At 39.9% G+C, this 16917-nt stretch overlaps 1 protein-coding gene across 5 annotated transcripts in view; it reads right to left on the bottom strand.

Moving 5' to 3' along the window:
• Nucleotides 1–16917, bottom strand: part of ZFAND6 (zinc finger AN1-type containing 6) — a 40873-nt gene that overhangs the window by 14631 nt on the left and 9325 nt on the right. For all 5 annotated transcript variants that reach the window (XM_064517257.1, XM_064517258.1, XM_064517255.1 and 2 more), the window contains one exon: nucleotides 340–509. In XM_064517257.1, the coding sequence (XP_064373327.1) occupies nucleotides 340–490 (151 nt within the window). In that variant the 5' untranslated portion in view covers nucleotides 491–509. The remainder of the gene's footprint in view (nucleotides 1–339; nucleotides 510–16917) is intronic.

Raw genomic sequence — 16917 nt, 5'->3', positions numbered from 1 at the left:
GCTCCAGCAATTTCAGGAAAAGGTGTGTTGGTATAGTGTTTTGCTGTATTTTTATCTTAGAATTCAAAACACCTCTATTAATACAAAAGGTATCAGCAACGGTTTACTTACTGGCAGATTAATTACAGCATGCTTATATTATGATTTCATCTAAGTTTATTCCATCAGGTAAAATATTTAAATAGAATACAGTGGTTTATGTTAATGCTCCTATGCTTTCAAGTGTATTTAGTGTTTGGCCACGGTCAGCAAGCAAGTCTTGCCCTACTACGTCACTTGCAGTTGTTCAAACAGAAGCCAAAGCGAGCGGCATTAATCCAGCACGTTCGCATTACTTACCAGGAGGGCTAATTCTACCATTACTGTTCTGCCTTTGAAGATGTTCTTTGTAGCACACCGAACACATGCCGTTTGTACGAGGGTTCCCATAAAATCCGCAGCCAGTGGAACAAAGCATAGGCACTTGGCTACGGTTGGTTTCTTGAGCCATTTTCCCTTCTTCTATAAACCTGGAATTGATACATACAACCTGTTATGTAGTGGCCTAAGAAAACCCCTCTTTAATGGTTACATTTAGAAATCTGGAGTTCCCTATAGCTTAGCAAAAAGATCTTCTAGAAGAGATACTGGTAGGTAACTTAATGCCCTGTCCTAAAAAGGGGCCTATAAATTCTGTCCTATAATATTAATACAGCAGTACGTATGCCTTGCATAACCCACACAGGCCCTTCCAGCCCCACCATTTTATGACCTGTATACAGCCTATGTTAAAAAAGTCATTTTTGAAAATGCTGGAAGTTAAGGTACCACTAGAAGCAAGGGAGAGGGGAGAGAACACCTACTCCGAACTCTTCTTGAACCTTGCACTCCGGATACTGCAAACAAGGACTATAAAATGAAAGACAAGCAGGGCGATATGCTTACTTACTGTATAGTAATTATAATTAATAGCAGCCACGGGTCCCAGCTTACTATTTAGCCACTGCATCATTAGCAAAGGACAACCCAACTATTTACCACAAAGCCTGTTTTATGATTTTTCACATCCAAAAACCAAGCCATTCCAGTCCATTCCAAACGCCGTATGATTTATTTGTATTTTTCTCTTTGGCTTGTACAGATCAATAAACCTTCTTAATAAATTTACCACAAATGACCGTCTCCTCCAGTGATGCTCTGAGCCTTTTAACTATTCTCGAGTGGCCTAACTCATAGATCAAGTTATTGAAATCTGTCACTCAAACTCAGCTGATTTGCATCTCAGTGAGACTAAATTAATTTTCCATGTATTTTTCTGAATATCTTCTGGCCCTTTTTTGCATGAGTTTTGAAAGACAAATTCTTCTTATTGAAGAATAAGTATCTCAATGTATCAATTATTTTGTTCAAGGTGTCTACTGTTGTGTCTACTGTTTTACACCTTCCATTAAAAAAATCAGGTTGAAACATGGACAATTTTAACTCAAAACAAAGATAGATTTTAACGTCAAAGAGAGGACAGATGAACAGCATTACTGAAAACAGACATTTCAAGTAACATCAATATATGTTTCAAACGCAGAGAAATGAAAATCCAGAGGGGAAGGGTTTAAGACATTTGAATACTTCACCACTTACCAAGCTATAAAATTTGACTAACCACAGTGAGAAGTACACCAGGGTAAAAAGGCTCCCTTTTACATAAGTTGTGTTTAAGGCCAAATAAAAGCAAGTTTCTCATTATTTTGTTTTTAGACAAATAGTTTCATCTCCCCTCACACCCACACCTATTGCATTTGGTTGTTTTTATTTCCCAGAGCCCTATGAAATTGATACCTCAATAGCAAATCTCCAGGTTGCAAAGCTCATAGCAACACAGAAATGACAATCTAGTCTTCTGTTCACTCTACTCTAAGGACCAAAAACTATTTGAGATACAAGACAAGGGAGATGTACTGGCAGGAAGATTAAAGACATCTCTGACAGCATCTTACTCAGCTTCAACCTGCAGTTAAGCATCTTTCAGCTGTTTGACTGCACTCCCCCCCCCCCCCGCCCCAAATACAGGACCTTTGCTTTTGACATACAAGGCTCCCATGCACCTTAAATAGCAGCTAAATTTGATTTTGCTAAAGTTCTGTACTTGTGGCTGAAAGAACACTTCCATCCTCCTTTCTCCAGATAGCCCCTTAAGAAGTGACTGCAAACACCGCACATGGGAATTCAGCTCTTCTGCTGGGCCCAGCATTCAGCTAAGCCACTTGAATCAACTAACAAGTTTTCTGTGTCTAGGTGACTCAAACCACTTCAAAGATGAAACCTGATGCAAGTCAAAAGATGATAAAAGCAAAAAACCTTTGGACAGGATTTTTCAATGGCTTAGAGATTTGGTGCCACAATGCAAGTATTACCCTTTTTTAAAAAAGCTAAAGACAGTGGCAGATAGAAGACCTACCAGACTACTTCCAAAAGCTACCCGACCACACTTCTGTTCAGATAGCTCCAAGCAGTGTGCAAGAATTCAACAAGAGCACCACTTACTATAAATTTTCTTATTACCTGAAACAACTGTTGCTGAAGGGACCAGAAGCTAACACAATCACAAAATAACAATTTCTAATGTAGATTTCAAAAAAAAAAAAAAAAAAAATCTGGCTCAATTTAGTAAACAAGTTGCAAAACGTGCACAAAGATGCCCAGAAGAAAAACAAGAAAAGCTGGACTGAGTTCCAGCTCAGCCAGCTCCCGAGTTCATTAACCAGCGGATCCAGCCACCAGCCAAAGCCCAAGCCACTGGCACGAGGCTCCAGAGCACTTACAACTCCAAGGGAAGTGCCAGGGATTCTTCTGAAGAGCTTTAATAAAGGCCACAGGAAGCGGAAAATCTTTCATTGGTTGCTAATATTTGGAGAATAAAATGGAGAAGAGATGGCCTCAAACTGACACAGCGTTATTAGGCCAAATATGAGAATTTGAACTAATGCAGCAGCTTCTTGCGGGGGAGTGTATGTGACTGCCCCCTTCTGAGCGCATCCCACATCTGGCCCCTCACTGACCCAGTTGCTTCCCTCGGCCCTATGGAAAACCAGCCATCAGCACCACAAAAAGTCTTCTGGTGGTTCTGCAAGCTCAGGCAGTTCACATAAAAAGGGGAATACGAACAGCAGAACTGGTGCGATGAGTGGCATGGAAGCGGGAGGGACAGACATGGACTGCCTGTAAGGTCTATAAGGTCTTTGATGAGATGGTTGAACTGATCTGTCTGGACCATAAAAATCACAGAACGGCAAACTAGTATAAGAAGCTTTTGCTCTCAAACTTCTTATTCCCATGCTGCTCCCTCTCTTTTGCTACCATGTACTGAAACAGATCAGGGAAGCAATCAAGTTAGAAAACCAACCACTTAATCTTTTGCCAAATTAGTTTTAACACAGACTGACTTCCCCATTCTGGTTTGTCACACATGCTTTTTTTGGCCCAAGAAGGGCCAGGGTGGGAAGAAAAGCAGCAAAAAACATGTGTGGAACCACTTCTCTCAGCAATAGGCTTCCAGGCTTAAAATGTTAGGAGAACCATTATCCAAACCCAAGCATTGGGAATAGAAGGGAACAGACATCCAAGTGCTGGCAGTTACAATCACTGCACTTCAGACATGCCTCTCTCCTGTAAGCATCCATCAGCGCGCGAGGGCAAAGCTGGGACGACACAGCACTGTGCCTCAGGGGCATCTCTGCCTCGGCACTTGGGCATGGCAGGAGTCAAAACAGCAGAGGCGCAGCAGCCCTCCCGTGCCCCGTCCCAGCAAACTGCAATGGCGAGAGATCACTGAGCAGATGTTTCCAGGGGGAAGGGAGGACTCCCTTCCCCTCAGTTCTTGGCTCAACTTCAGAAGACTTGCTTTAAAACTGTCCATAATTCCTCATGCAAAAAGATCCATAATATCTCTCAGCCCAACCATGACATAAGCTAGTAATAGTGGGCTGTCACTGAAATTGCACCCTTAGAAGTGCTGTAAAAGGGGTAATCCTGCTCTCACAGCCCCATCCCCTGCAGTGCGTTCCCACCCCTTCCTTTGCTTTGGGTCTAGCAAACATGCAGTGAGCTGGATCAGCTTATTCATCTGATGGAAAAACAGGAATATTTATTTTGGTGGATTGGACAGCTTGCTGATCTAATAGAAGACCAACTCTAAAAAACCTGAAATGCGCTGCAAAGAAACTAATATGGCCAAGAATAGCACGATGCTTTTTCCTGACAGCTAGTGTTGCAATGGATGTACTACTGTATAATATACATCTTAAGTGTATACCCTATCTGTAGTTTCAAAACTGGTCTCCTAGCTTGACTTGAGTACAAAAGTCAAACTAACTTCATAGCTTGACCAAGGTGTTGGGACCAATGTAGGCAGAAACATGTCATGCTCAGTCTGAAGTGCCACAAAACAAACATGAAGCTTTTAAAGCTGCTGGAAATATTTCTAGGCCTGCAGTCTCCCACCCGACCTGGCCTGGCACCCCCAACTGTACTTATGCAACATTTACAGGGTCATCCTGTTAAGTCTGATCACAGACCTGATTCAGCTTAAAGACAAAAAAAATCCAAAAACCTTTACAGTATTTTAGGCACGTTCCCTTGTTTGCTTTATAGTATAGCTGTATAACCAGTTGTACGAGCACTGTTGAGAGGGAAGAGCAACGGAGGAAAGGACAAGAACATTAAACAACTCCCCCTGCCCCAACACAATGCCACAACATCCGCTTTTTGAAGCCTGGGGAAGAAATGGCCTTTTTTTGTAATACCTGAAACAAATTGCTGATCTTAAGCAGAAATTATCTCCATGTTTTATGACTACTCAATCAGTTCAAAAAATCATTATTGCCACCAGAAGCCTGCAGAGCTGTGTGCTACTATGCTCAATCCTTCTTCTGCCAACTCAAAGGTATTTATAGTCTATCCATTTTTCTTGCTGTTACACACAGATGCCTTTGTGCATCTGTAAGGCCTGATGCACCAAAATCTCACATGCAACGTATATTATACTGCTGCTACAGGTCCAACTACTTCCCCTGCACTGATGCACCATGCTCAGAGAGTGAATTTTTCTGTGTACCTGGCAACACTCAAAGAATCATATAAAGGACACTCCTAATTATAAAATTACAAAGAGCTGACATTGTGGAAATGTTAAAACAGGGTAGATTTCTAGACATCAGGTTCTCTGGAACGAGAACTGTCTCTTCCAACACCCTGCAAAGCAAGTAACAAAATCCTTGTGTAAATCCTTTCCCCATAGAGCAGACACCACAATATTGCATTAATTAAAATGTTTATATGCTACTAGTTTCAAATAACCAATACTTTTAGCTTTATAGGCTTCAAATGTTAATCAGTAAGATCAAGGGAGCAGCATTTAGTAGGATTAAACATACATGGTTTAGGAATAATCTCTATCAAAAAAAATCCCACACAGAAGTCAACTTTCTCTTCATTTGTCTTCCACAAAGAAAGAGGTCTCCTACATTCTGATTCTCCTCATACTTCCATTTCATTCTCGGATATCCATTCATACGACATCTACTCTAATCCCACTCTAAAGTGGGTTCCATCACAGTTTATGGTGTCTTATTAGAGACTGACACCACTAAGAAAAAGTAGGTGTGTAGCACAGACAACTGCTATCATCTTACCAGCATTTTAAGTTGTGATAGGGAAAGCAAGCACATCCTCACAGCAGCTATCTCAGCTTCAGCATTCAACAACACATGTAATTTTGTGTTCTGCAAACACTCCCAAAATTCATCACTGGTATGAGACAGATCCCTCCCAAATGCTAATTCTGAAGCTGAAGAGACCACCCAAATAGCACTCTGCTGCTTCAGCTGCAGTATCAGCTAAACATAGCGTGCACCACACTGATGCCAGCTTTAAAAATGCTTCTCAAAGAGAAAGCAGACTATTTAGTTTAAGATACTCTCTTCACTGTCAAGGAAGATGGACCAAAGCACTGACAGATTTCAACTGACACTCACCTCAAATCACTTAAAAGATGAATTCATTTTTAAAATAAGTAACTAAACTACTCCATCCTCAATTATAATCACCTTTATAATGAAGAAGTTAGGCACTGATTTAAATAGCATCAGCGCTAATAGTCATCTTCTACTCTTGCTAATGAGGCAAGGAAAGAAACTGCAAAATGGTAATTTGTGCTTCTCAAACATATAAAGCTCCACTCCAGGCCCAAGTAAGAGCAAGATATGAAGTCATGTAGACAAAAACATGTTTCAATTTACAGCATCTATTGGTACAAATGTCTGATACCACTTGTATCACTGTGTGAAAAGGCATGGTAGTACAAAAAGCAATTCATAGGAAACGCACCCTTCTACAGGCTTATCAAAACAAATGGCAAATAAAGGCCTCCAAGAAAAGAGCTTTGTTGAATCTTGCTGCAGAAGTTTCGGAAGTGCTGTGTCAGAGGATATCGCTTCACAGCAGAACCTACAGAAACAGGGAACATAAATGCTGAGGCACCCTACGGAAAGCAGGGCACTACTGAGGGTATAAAAGCACTAGAAGCACAAACTAATAGCAGATTACAGAACAGCCTTGTTTTCTTTTTGCTCCACCATTCTCTCCCAAAAGACTCCAATTTACATTCCCCGAGCAATCGTTTGTAGCTGTTTTAAGGCATTAGCATGTCTCAGCAACTTGCTAGGGAGCCAAAAAGAACTGGCAGATTTGAATAGGGGCCTCAGTCATTGCAGTTCAGCCTAGTTTTCTGGTTGCAGTCAGAAATGTCATTTCATCTGCAGCTCACCCTGGCTAAAACATTACAACTGGTTCAGATTTGCCAGCACAACTACACATGTCATTACACTCTGACCTGGCTTCATGAGACTGTTTTGGGTTAAAAGAAGAAGAAACCACCACACCACACACAAAACCCACACACACTGATTATGGTTAAGGACCAACTCTGCAAGCAGATCTGCAAGGGCAGTGACCTCTTTGTTCATGTAGCAGCAGAACACACAGCTGCTGCATTTTTCAAAACAGGAGTTATCCAACTTCCTCAGCACCAGCAGAATCTGTGCATTTTAAAGCCTTCAGTTTATTCCAGTAGGCTCCAGGTTTTCTTCCTGCTGACAACTAAATAAAGTTTTAAATTGCCATTTGAACCACACAGACTTTATATAATGCCTTAATATCGAAAATATAATATTCAAACCAGTGACCAAAGACTTACATAACATGTTTTCTCAACTCACTTGACAAGTCATGTAATATCTACTTATGTTCCAGTCTATTCCTGTTGAACAGCTTTTGATTTCTGTGTTTCATGCATAGACTTATTTTAGGCTAAAAACAAGAACATGCACTTATATTACATACTCCTAACCGAAACTTTACAAAAGATGGAAAAAGTTATAGGAAGCCTTTTCTCCACTTCTAACTTCAATTAGTCAGCAAGTTTAGATCTCTCAGCACAAGAATTTTTTAATGTATAGGAAACAAATCCGGACCCTCAAGAAAGCTACCGTCCCTGTACAGTTTTGAATCCTGCAACAGATTTAAGACTGGAGATTGTTTACTCACATGGTTCAGAATTAAACTGGGGAAAACAGAGCCGCAACAAGTATGAGAGAAAGTGCAACCTCAGAAAGGGAAGATGGGCAGAAAAGACACAACACAGGTCTTAAGGAGGAAAGGAACATCAGCAACTTTCATAACCGATCCGAGCCAGAATATCATAGTAACAGTATTACATCATTGTACAGCCCAGGAACACTTGGTATAGACAAAGCCTCTACTGTTAAAGCATTTATATTGTTAACTACAGCTGTCTGCTGTTGTACTCAAGGTTATGTGAGGAACAAGAAGGCATTTCACTACAGCCTCTCCACTCTTACTAAGCAAGAGTAAAGATGCGCAGATTCTATACTGACATCAAAAAGATCACTGATAATAAGGATTCAGCTTTCTACGCATGTCTCCATACACTACACTATTAATAGATGTTACTTTGAAACAGTAATTACTACTTGTGGCCACGCTCAACCTTTGCAAAGTACACATTACTTTCTAGAACAGCTTCAAGAAATCAAAGAGTAACTGCTGTAAAAGAAGACACTTTAGAAACTCTCATTCATCTCATGCATCTAATTGCTGTTCATAGATTTCTGAGTGGTCATTGCAAGCAAAACAGAAAAAAAAAGCAAGCTTTTGTTATTTAGTTTCCAAAGTTTTTAGTACCTTCACCACACCAAATCAAGAGCTGATTCCAGGAAGTTCACTACTTGACTGAAAAGTCAATCCTAAAAACAACGAGCATTATAACAGGTACATTTTAATGACTAAGAAGACAAACTGCATTTTGTTTACATCAGATTTCAGACAGAGTACAGGGGGGAAAAAAAAAGTTTCATGGAAGTGTCAGAACTCCAGAAAACTGCCATACAGAGGAATTAGCTTTCAATAGCAGTGCGTGTGTGGTGGGGGGGAACGATCACTGCTTTGTACTGTAGCACCTGGCAACTTCTTCATCACCTAAACCACCAAATGCAGCGATACATAACCTTCAAGATTTTTCCCCCTATTTATGATGTAGTCCACATTCGGTTTAAAGCAGCAAAATACAAATCAGGATGCCAAGGTTTTATCATTTCTAGTAGATTTGGACTTTAACACTGCAGCACCACTAGAACCAGGCCCTTCGATATAACAGTATCCCAGTTCTGAAATTCAAAGAAACAGCAGTTTCTCTCTGACTGAGAAAATCGAACAGCCTATTTACCTCTTACTCTCCAGCAGCCCAACACATCTGTAGGCAACCCCAGTTAGTCCAGGAAACTCCAGCCCAAGGAACTACCTAGAGGCTTTCAGAAAGGGCACCAGTAGCATATTCTACGTCTCTGGTCTCTTCAGCTATGATTATCAGAAATTCTAAGCTGACAAAGCTGCATTCAGGTTGACCTCTCCAAAAGGCAATTAAAAAAAATAAAACAAAGCAAAACCCACATATCAAAAATCACTTCTTGGGTTCAAAAGAAAAATGGCAAATAATCCTTGCAGCTGGACATGCTTGTTTACAGTAAGACACAACAGGGACCTTCAATAAAGATAACCAGTTAAACACTAGAAGTGCTGAGAACACAGTAGCCACAGTTGTCCTGTACACGGTAAAGACCATTTCTGAGCCAGTTATAAAGCAAGGAAAATGAGCATCAAAAGGAGCATGCCACACATTTCTGGGAACAGTTCTTGTATTAGAATCTCTGGGAGCCTCCTGGTGAAAGAAGTCCAAGAGCACCTCCAAGGCCTGCAGAGGGGACACCGGCCAGCCACCCCAGGGACCATGCTGTCCTACCCAAGGCACTGTACGTCAGTGCACAAGCCAGAGAAGAGACCAAGTTTTTTCCCCTAAACACAAGTTTTACTTATTCAGATGTTCTGGGTAGGCTTAACTATCTAGATTTAAGACTAGAGGTAGACAGGCTCTGTAGGTCTATTTTTGGAAGACTGCTGTCTCTGATAAAATTGCAACAGAAATCTTACATGAAGTTATGTTTTTGGTAGAAGATGGTATTATTAATAAAAGAGCATGCTTTGAGATAGTCATGTTCAAGCTTCTCTGCTCAAAAGGCATAACAATTCAGGCACTATACCCATTAAAAAAAAATCAAATCATCTCAGCAATTACTTGTCAGCAGTCTACTACCTCAACTGGCACAAACCACAGTTTCCATCATGTATAGCTGAACTGGTGCCAAGCTGCATCAGTTATGGATACTGCCTGATGAACCCTTTTCTTTCCTAGCACAAACTGTAGAGAGTGCTATCTCCTAGCTGTACCTTGGTACTGAGATGCCTAAAGCCAAAGACACAGAGAGTAACTTGAGGACTCCTGCTATTTCTGTCATAGCTCTGTAAATTTAAAATTTATTTGAAATCTGACAGGCAGAGTATAGAAATGACTTATTTTAAAGTGCTTTATAAAAGATAAGGATGCTGCTCTGAAACAGACAATCCAAGGTTACATTCTGCTTTCTTTGGCATCATATTTTAAGCCAGCTGTTTCAGAAATCAGAGGATGCTTAAAATTAGAATCTGAAGATTCTAAGATTCCCTGCATCCCTCTAAGATCCCAGACTAAAGTTTAAAGTATGTAAGAGCAGTGCAACTCCATAAACTACCTCTGATACAGTATTTAAAAACAGGCTTGGCTTTGTAAACTGCTGAAAAATAATCTGTAGAAAAGATTCAAGCATTTACAAGATGGCTATACACACATAATTACAAAAAGAACAGATAGAGATTCAGTAATCATTTCTTCTGAGCTTCAGTAAGTAATCCTCTCTCAATACAGCATGTTTCACCTATTTTAAACATATCAAACCTAAAAGAGATAAAAGCTGCTTTAACACAAATGCCCAAAATAGACAGTTTCTTGCTAACGAAACACCTGTTGCTGAGAACTGACAGTAAGCACAAAACACATTATAAATTGCGTTTGTAAATAGCACCATGTAGAATTTTAATTAGCTTACAATGTTGCAGTTCTACATAACCCTGATGCTAACGGTGGTCCTGCTGCAATATTAGGGTTCCTAGATGTTAATAAATAAAATACAAGTATCATCATCTTTTCTAGTTAGGGCTTCTTGAATTCAACATAACTTCTACAAACAGTATGATTATCATGCATGATGTGTTGTTCTATTTAGAATTATGCACTATATCTAATTTAAGTGCTCAAAATTATACAACAACCTTACTGTGGTTTGAAGGAGAATTCAACCTAAAGCTAAAGCCTGACCAAACACAGAGGGTATTTAGGGACAAGTTTTCAGCAGAAGAGATGTAAGTATGATGCTTCCAGAGGCAAAGCTGCATTTTTTTTTTTTTTTGGCAACACACTCAATTTAGTGGACTAAAAGGTGCTATTTTGCTTTAACCTCAATGCTATTCTGATTTTTTTTTTTTTTTTTTAATATTGCAATTCCTGGAGAAGCCAGTTTGAATGGTATGTTAAATGTCCAAACAAGTTACTGGATGACTAAATATAAAAACCGATCACCTTGCACACAGCATAGAAGACAGTACACAGCTGATCAGCAAATACCCTGCTGGGCAAGTTAAATTTATCTATCAATTATGAAACTGTCAAGCTGCACCAAAGATATGGAAATACCAAGTAACTGGTCACTAGCCATGAAGTCTTACATTTTTCCTTAGTTTCCTTTTAACTGAGTCTTATGCCACTTCAAGCACTGCAACGTGTGAACAGAAGAGTGCATATGCAACCAGTGTGATGGTTTCATGATACAAGTAATTTGGAAATAAAGTCAGCTTCAGATAATTCTGGCACAGTGGTATGGTGCCAGGAACTGATCTACCTTGAAGACTTTGTTCTTCAAAAGCCTGGACCGGTTCCTGTATCTGGCTCATAGTGCAGCTCCAAAGTTTTGCGCCAGTACAAACAAGGTAGCAGTGCTCTGCAGCAAAAACATGGGACTATCACATTAGTATCAGAATTGAACTTTAAGACACAGTCTCAATCAACAGTGTAAGCAATGGAAAAATACAAGCTGCATGCATCAGCAAGAGGCCAGAGCTGAAAGTGAAATATGAGTTGCCCTGTATCAGCCTTAACTATCCAAGATTGTGTCAGATTAATAGATAAGGGATTAAGGAATTGTCATGAATTCACAGCATGTAAGGCACCCTCCTTTCTGAAGGTGCCCCAAAATACACCATTTGCTCAGACGGAGAAGTCACTACACCATCTAGGTAAAGCTTAAGAACTAGCAGAGGAAAAGAAAATGCCTGTTGTCCTCAACAAAGTTTCCTCACTGGTAGCATGGAGCAGACGTGATCATATTTTTAATGTTTCTTTCTAAATCCATACAGAACAGACTGCACAGATTTCAGTTTCTCAACCTGAGCAGGACAAAAGCCAGAGTTAACTGCCAGCATTCAAGTAAAAGTCTGCATTGCAAAGACTGTACTTTAATCACCATGGATGGCATCCTTTTTACCTACTAATACCCACTTCAGGTACAAGTCTGTAAACTGCCTTTCCAACAACCAAATTTGCTATTCATTCTGCTTTCAAACAGGACTCAACTATGCGAGCACGCATTTCTAGTACAACGTCTCCCCCGCTTAATGTCCAGAACACTTAGATCAGCAAGTTAAGAGTACAATAGCCTAAAAATAGCATGGCTGGATGCCACTGTCTCCCCATTTATTACGATGGTACCTTTGTACAGAGTTCTTACTGCAACTCTACACAGAAAAAAAATACAGCCATAAATGGCTTTAAGGGAGGGATTGCATCCAAAAGGACAGAGCTGTTAAGTAGTGCTATGTGATTCTCTTTCTCCTCAAGCCACATGCTCAGAAATTTGCATTTTTAGAAGCATTCTGAACAAAAATTCTTGAAGTACATTTGACTTGTCCTTCTCTTTATTCTCTTGCCATAGCAATTGTACTCAGCCAGAGAAGATATCAATAAAATACAGGGCAACAGCACTTTCTAGAGAAAGTAAAGTTCTTGATACAATGGAGAAGTAGAAAAACCACAAAAAAGACGACAAATCTTACTTCAATTATTTTACTTGGCATATTAAAGCTTGTTCCCTCTTTACCCATTCTAATGTGTGATAACAAAATCTGCTCACAAGATATCAAACCCCATTTTGGGCAACCGTTAGCAAGATGCAGATTTCTGTCATGACGCTTGTTCCCTTCCATGCACAACCACTGGCCAACAGGACTTCTGCCATGAAAGAATGGAAAAAACAGGACACAATATATTTCCATTTTTAATAGCGTAAGGGCAAAAATAAGAGGGAGATCAGGAAGACCAGTGCCCCTCAACCTGGCCCACAGATGCATTCACACGCACCACCAAGCTGCTGCATCCTGTCAGGAGGATTCCACAACTACAACGTCCTTGCCACAGCTACAAAAAATAAAAGCCCAATGTGCTACTGCATTGTCTCCCACAAATCTCTTCTATCTCAAACTCCATTAGAGAAGGCTTAAAATCAAAATATAAAAAAACCACACTGTTGAAGAATACTCATATCCCTTTCCTTTTGCACTTATCCACTTTCCCCCCATTTTAACAACTAACATTGATACTGCTTAAGACAACACAACAACACTGCAACATGCATTTTACATCGTGTGTGCCATCCTGATTAAGTTCAGGAGATAGAGCTATCAGGCCGCACAAAGAAGCTTCAATAAATTCTTCATCTCAGGCCTTGACAGTTTGAGAAATTAAGGTGTCAGAGCTACAGCAAGGACAGAAATATTCTTCAGCAGAACAGAACAGACTGATATTTCAAGCATTTTGATTGTGCAATAGAGGCTCTGAGGTAGCATACAGAAGGATAAGCAGATACAACTAATCAGGGATTTATTTATGTACAGAATGACTGAGTATAAACTTAGACCACGGGTCACAGTATGACTTTGCAGAACAACAAGCTAACTGTTGCAGTAAGACAGACTATAGATAACAGCCATGTCAGTTTAAAAAATAAGATTCAAACGTTTCATAGACACCAAATTAGTGAAAAGCAAATGCAGGAAGATAACAATGAGTTAAATGACCAGAGGGTGAAATTAGACTTTTGTTTAAAGCAAACAAAAAAACACTCAAACAAACCATTTAAAAGTCAGTCAATTACTCCACTGTCACACACAGAAGTTAAACTGAAATCAAAGCACTAAGTCAAGTTTGACTAGACTTATTAGGAAAACAAGATATCCACATGCAACTACTTGGCCAGTCCACATTTTTATTTTATTATTTATGAGATCAGATATTCATTACTCTCAACATTAGTCTTAGCCCCAGCATGATTTGTTACACTCAACTGAAAGTTATGTAACTAGCTAATAACACACTTACCTTGAATATTGTTTTCAAGGTTAGAGTGCCTTCTTCCTCCTCTCCCAGCATACTTTAAACAAAACCCATGAAAATACACTGACATTCAAAACAGTTCTATTGAGCAATCCTAAAGTCTTTTCCCTAAAACTTTCTGGTAAGTCCTTCCATATTGCCACAATTATTTAGTGTTTTATGATACCAAATCTACTACTAACTTGCAAGAATAATTACTTTTCCTACCTACTTTTGAGCAGGACAACAACACTTGGTTGATAACTAATTCAAATAAATATCTACAAAATTACTTTATCAAGGACTTAACACCAATATCTAACAGCGTATCATACTAACATGATACCTGAATGGCATAACGCCAACATAAAAAGCTTAATACTGATCAAGTCTACTAAGAACAACATAAAACCCTCATGCATCACTAGCAAAAGCTACCTTGTAAGCTTCTTAGCTGATTTTAAATGAACCAGGTAGGCAGAACAATCTCAATTTTTCAGTTTTTAAATACTCCTAAGACTACCTTGACAAAGGTGCAGACTCCAACACAAGGTCATTTTGTCTCACAGCAAATATTCTACTACATAATAAAGTTACAAAAGCATTAGAGTCCTGATTCCATATGAGCATTTTAGAAAGATATCTTCCATTTGTTTAGGAGACAGTGTGGACAATTTCATCCTTCTTGGCCAATCTCATCTCCCTCCCCTCCCCAAGAAACAGCGTGACCAACAGCTGGTTAAATGTTTTCTTCTGACAATCTTATTGAAAGATAGCCTTTTGTATAAAAAGTCTTGAATTATATCCAACTACAAGATTTCTACATTTTTTTCTGTAGAATAAATGATTCTCCCTTTTGCCTCTCACCTCCAGGAAGAATTTAAAGCATTCAGTGGAAAATCATTGACTTCCTCATGTAGTATTTGGCTTTCATCAGACAAATTCTGTGCTTACATTCAATGGTATAGACAAAACTGTCTAGCCTTCTGCCTTGTCCAAGCTAATGGCAAAAAGTTAAGTCACTGTTTGAAAAAAAAAAAAAAAAAAAAAATGCATCCAATATAGAACATCTAAGCAAGCTGAAAGCATCTCACTTCTGTCCTCAAAAATACTGCTATTAGCTCCTGCTCTAATTTGGTTATGAAGTTTATACTTGTTTTCCTAATTCATCACATGGATAAAAATGCACTAACACTGTGAATCATAAGACACACCAGTGCAGTGCTGTCTTAAACCCTGGGCTAGTTAAACTGTTCAGGTGGTTGTCAGGGCCTGCCAAGTCAGCCGCACTGTTTATAGTTTAGCTCTACAGATATAGGATTACTACATAGGATTATTACACTTCAGACTGACAAATACTGTATCCTGAAGGTTAGAGCGCTGTGATACAAATACAGCCTGACAGAGCAGAATGGCTGGACAGGGGTGGTCCTGAGCATGGAGAACAGTGTGGAGACAGAATTTCAGCTTCTGCAAGCTTGCTGAAGCATTCAGTTAAAGGAAGAGCAGTAGGTTCTGCTACTAGCTGCTTAAAAAGGAGCTATTTTTAGGAAATACTCAAATGCAAGACTTCGTTTGTTTAACTAATACTCAAAAGATTGTTCTAAGTTGATCTAAATGGAGCAGAAGATGGATGAAGTTAGGATTTAACTCAGTTTATCTCATAATGCATAATTTAATAGCCTAGAAAGTTACTTTTCAGATAAACAAAACCTGAGTTCCTCTCAACAACTGGAAAATGAGCAAACAAAACTCAATTGAGGAGAAATGATTTTTACACTGTCAAACCTTTGTTTTTGCTAATCTGCATTTAGCTCAAAAGCCCTATAAACACAGTTGGAAGAAGGGATCTGTTAAAAATATACCACCCCACCCCTTCAATTAAGGGCTGAGAAGCTTATGACACATCTGAGACATCCAACAAGAACAGGGAAGAAGGACTTAATGTTCCTGATATTTCTAAAGGTAAAAAAAAGCAGGTTTAAAAAACCCAAACCTTTCATGCCTCTGCTACATAGATTTTAAAGCAAGCACAGACCCAAGCTATTTTTATTCCTTTGTAGGTCATATTTAATTAACTGCTTATTTTCACAAAAACCTTAATACTGTGTAAACATCACTGGCCAGATCATCTGCCCCACCCGGACTGAGCTCCACACCGCAGGAGGCCAACTATCTCCATAAGGAGTCCTTGTATCTGAGTAAGAGGCTGTGCCTCCACCACCAATCTTCCAAGAGCACAGCTGTGACGAGCACAGCTGTGACGAGCACAGCCACGGAGCTCACCACTTCTCCAGGTCTCTGCTACAAGCTGCAATCAAGCTAGTTAACAGGGGCAAACCCACATCTAAAGCTGTGGACAATGTCCCCTTTTGGGCACAGCTGAAGCTAAGATGACATTACTCCCCTCCCCCATTCCCTCTGCCCTGGGCACACAGCAATTGCCATAAATGATCACTAAACCACTGAGGAAAGGGGGGAGAGAGGGCGATAGCCAGGTTGGCTCAAGCTACTAATTTAAAATAATTTAAGCTAGCCTAGTCGACTTTGCCTCCAGTGCTCATACAACACACTCTGCAGGAAGAGCTGTGGGAGGCCCAGGGAGAGAGCAGAGGGGACTTGACAAGCAAGCAGGGATCCAAAACCACCATCACTGGACAGCTGCCCGCCCTAAGGCCATGGGCATACTTTACAAAGATCGTCCCATGGGAGGTGCATTGCCTTCCCTATGTAATCTTAAACAGAACCAGCACAGAGTTACCATCGTGGCAAATGGAGGCCCACCCACTTCCCAACACTACGGAACAGTATGAGCAGACAGGTTGGAGGGAGAAGAGTTGGTGGGAGAGAACAGTTGGTGGAATGCAGGGCACAGATCCCCCCTTCCTCACTAACAGAGGAGATAAAATTTGGTCCTGCATTTCGCATGCAGGTTTATAATCACTTTAAGAATCTCTTATTCACATCAGAGATGTATATTCCATGCTGGCACAAGAAGCAGACACATAAATCCC

The sequence above is a fragment of the Dromaius novaehollandiae genome, chromosome 10 (genome assembly GCF_036370855.1).
Source record: "Dromaius novaehollandiae isolate bDroNov1 chromosome 10, bDroNov1.hap1, whole genome shotgun sequence".
NCBI lineage: Eukaryota > Metazoa > Chordata > Aves > Casuariiformes > Dromaiidae > Dromaius > Dromaius novaehollandiae.
Note: the sequence above shows the minus strand (reverse complement) of the source record. Positions and strands in the feature narration are given on the sequence as shown.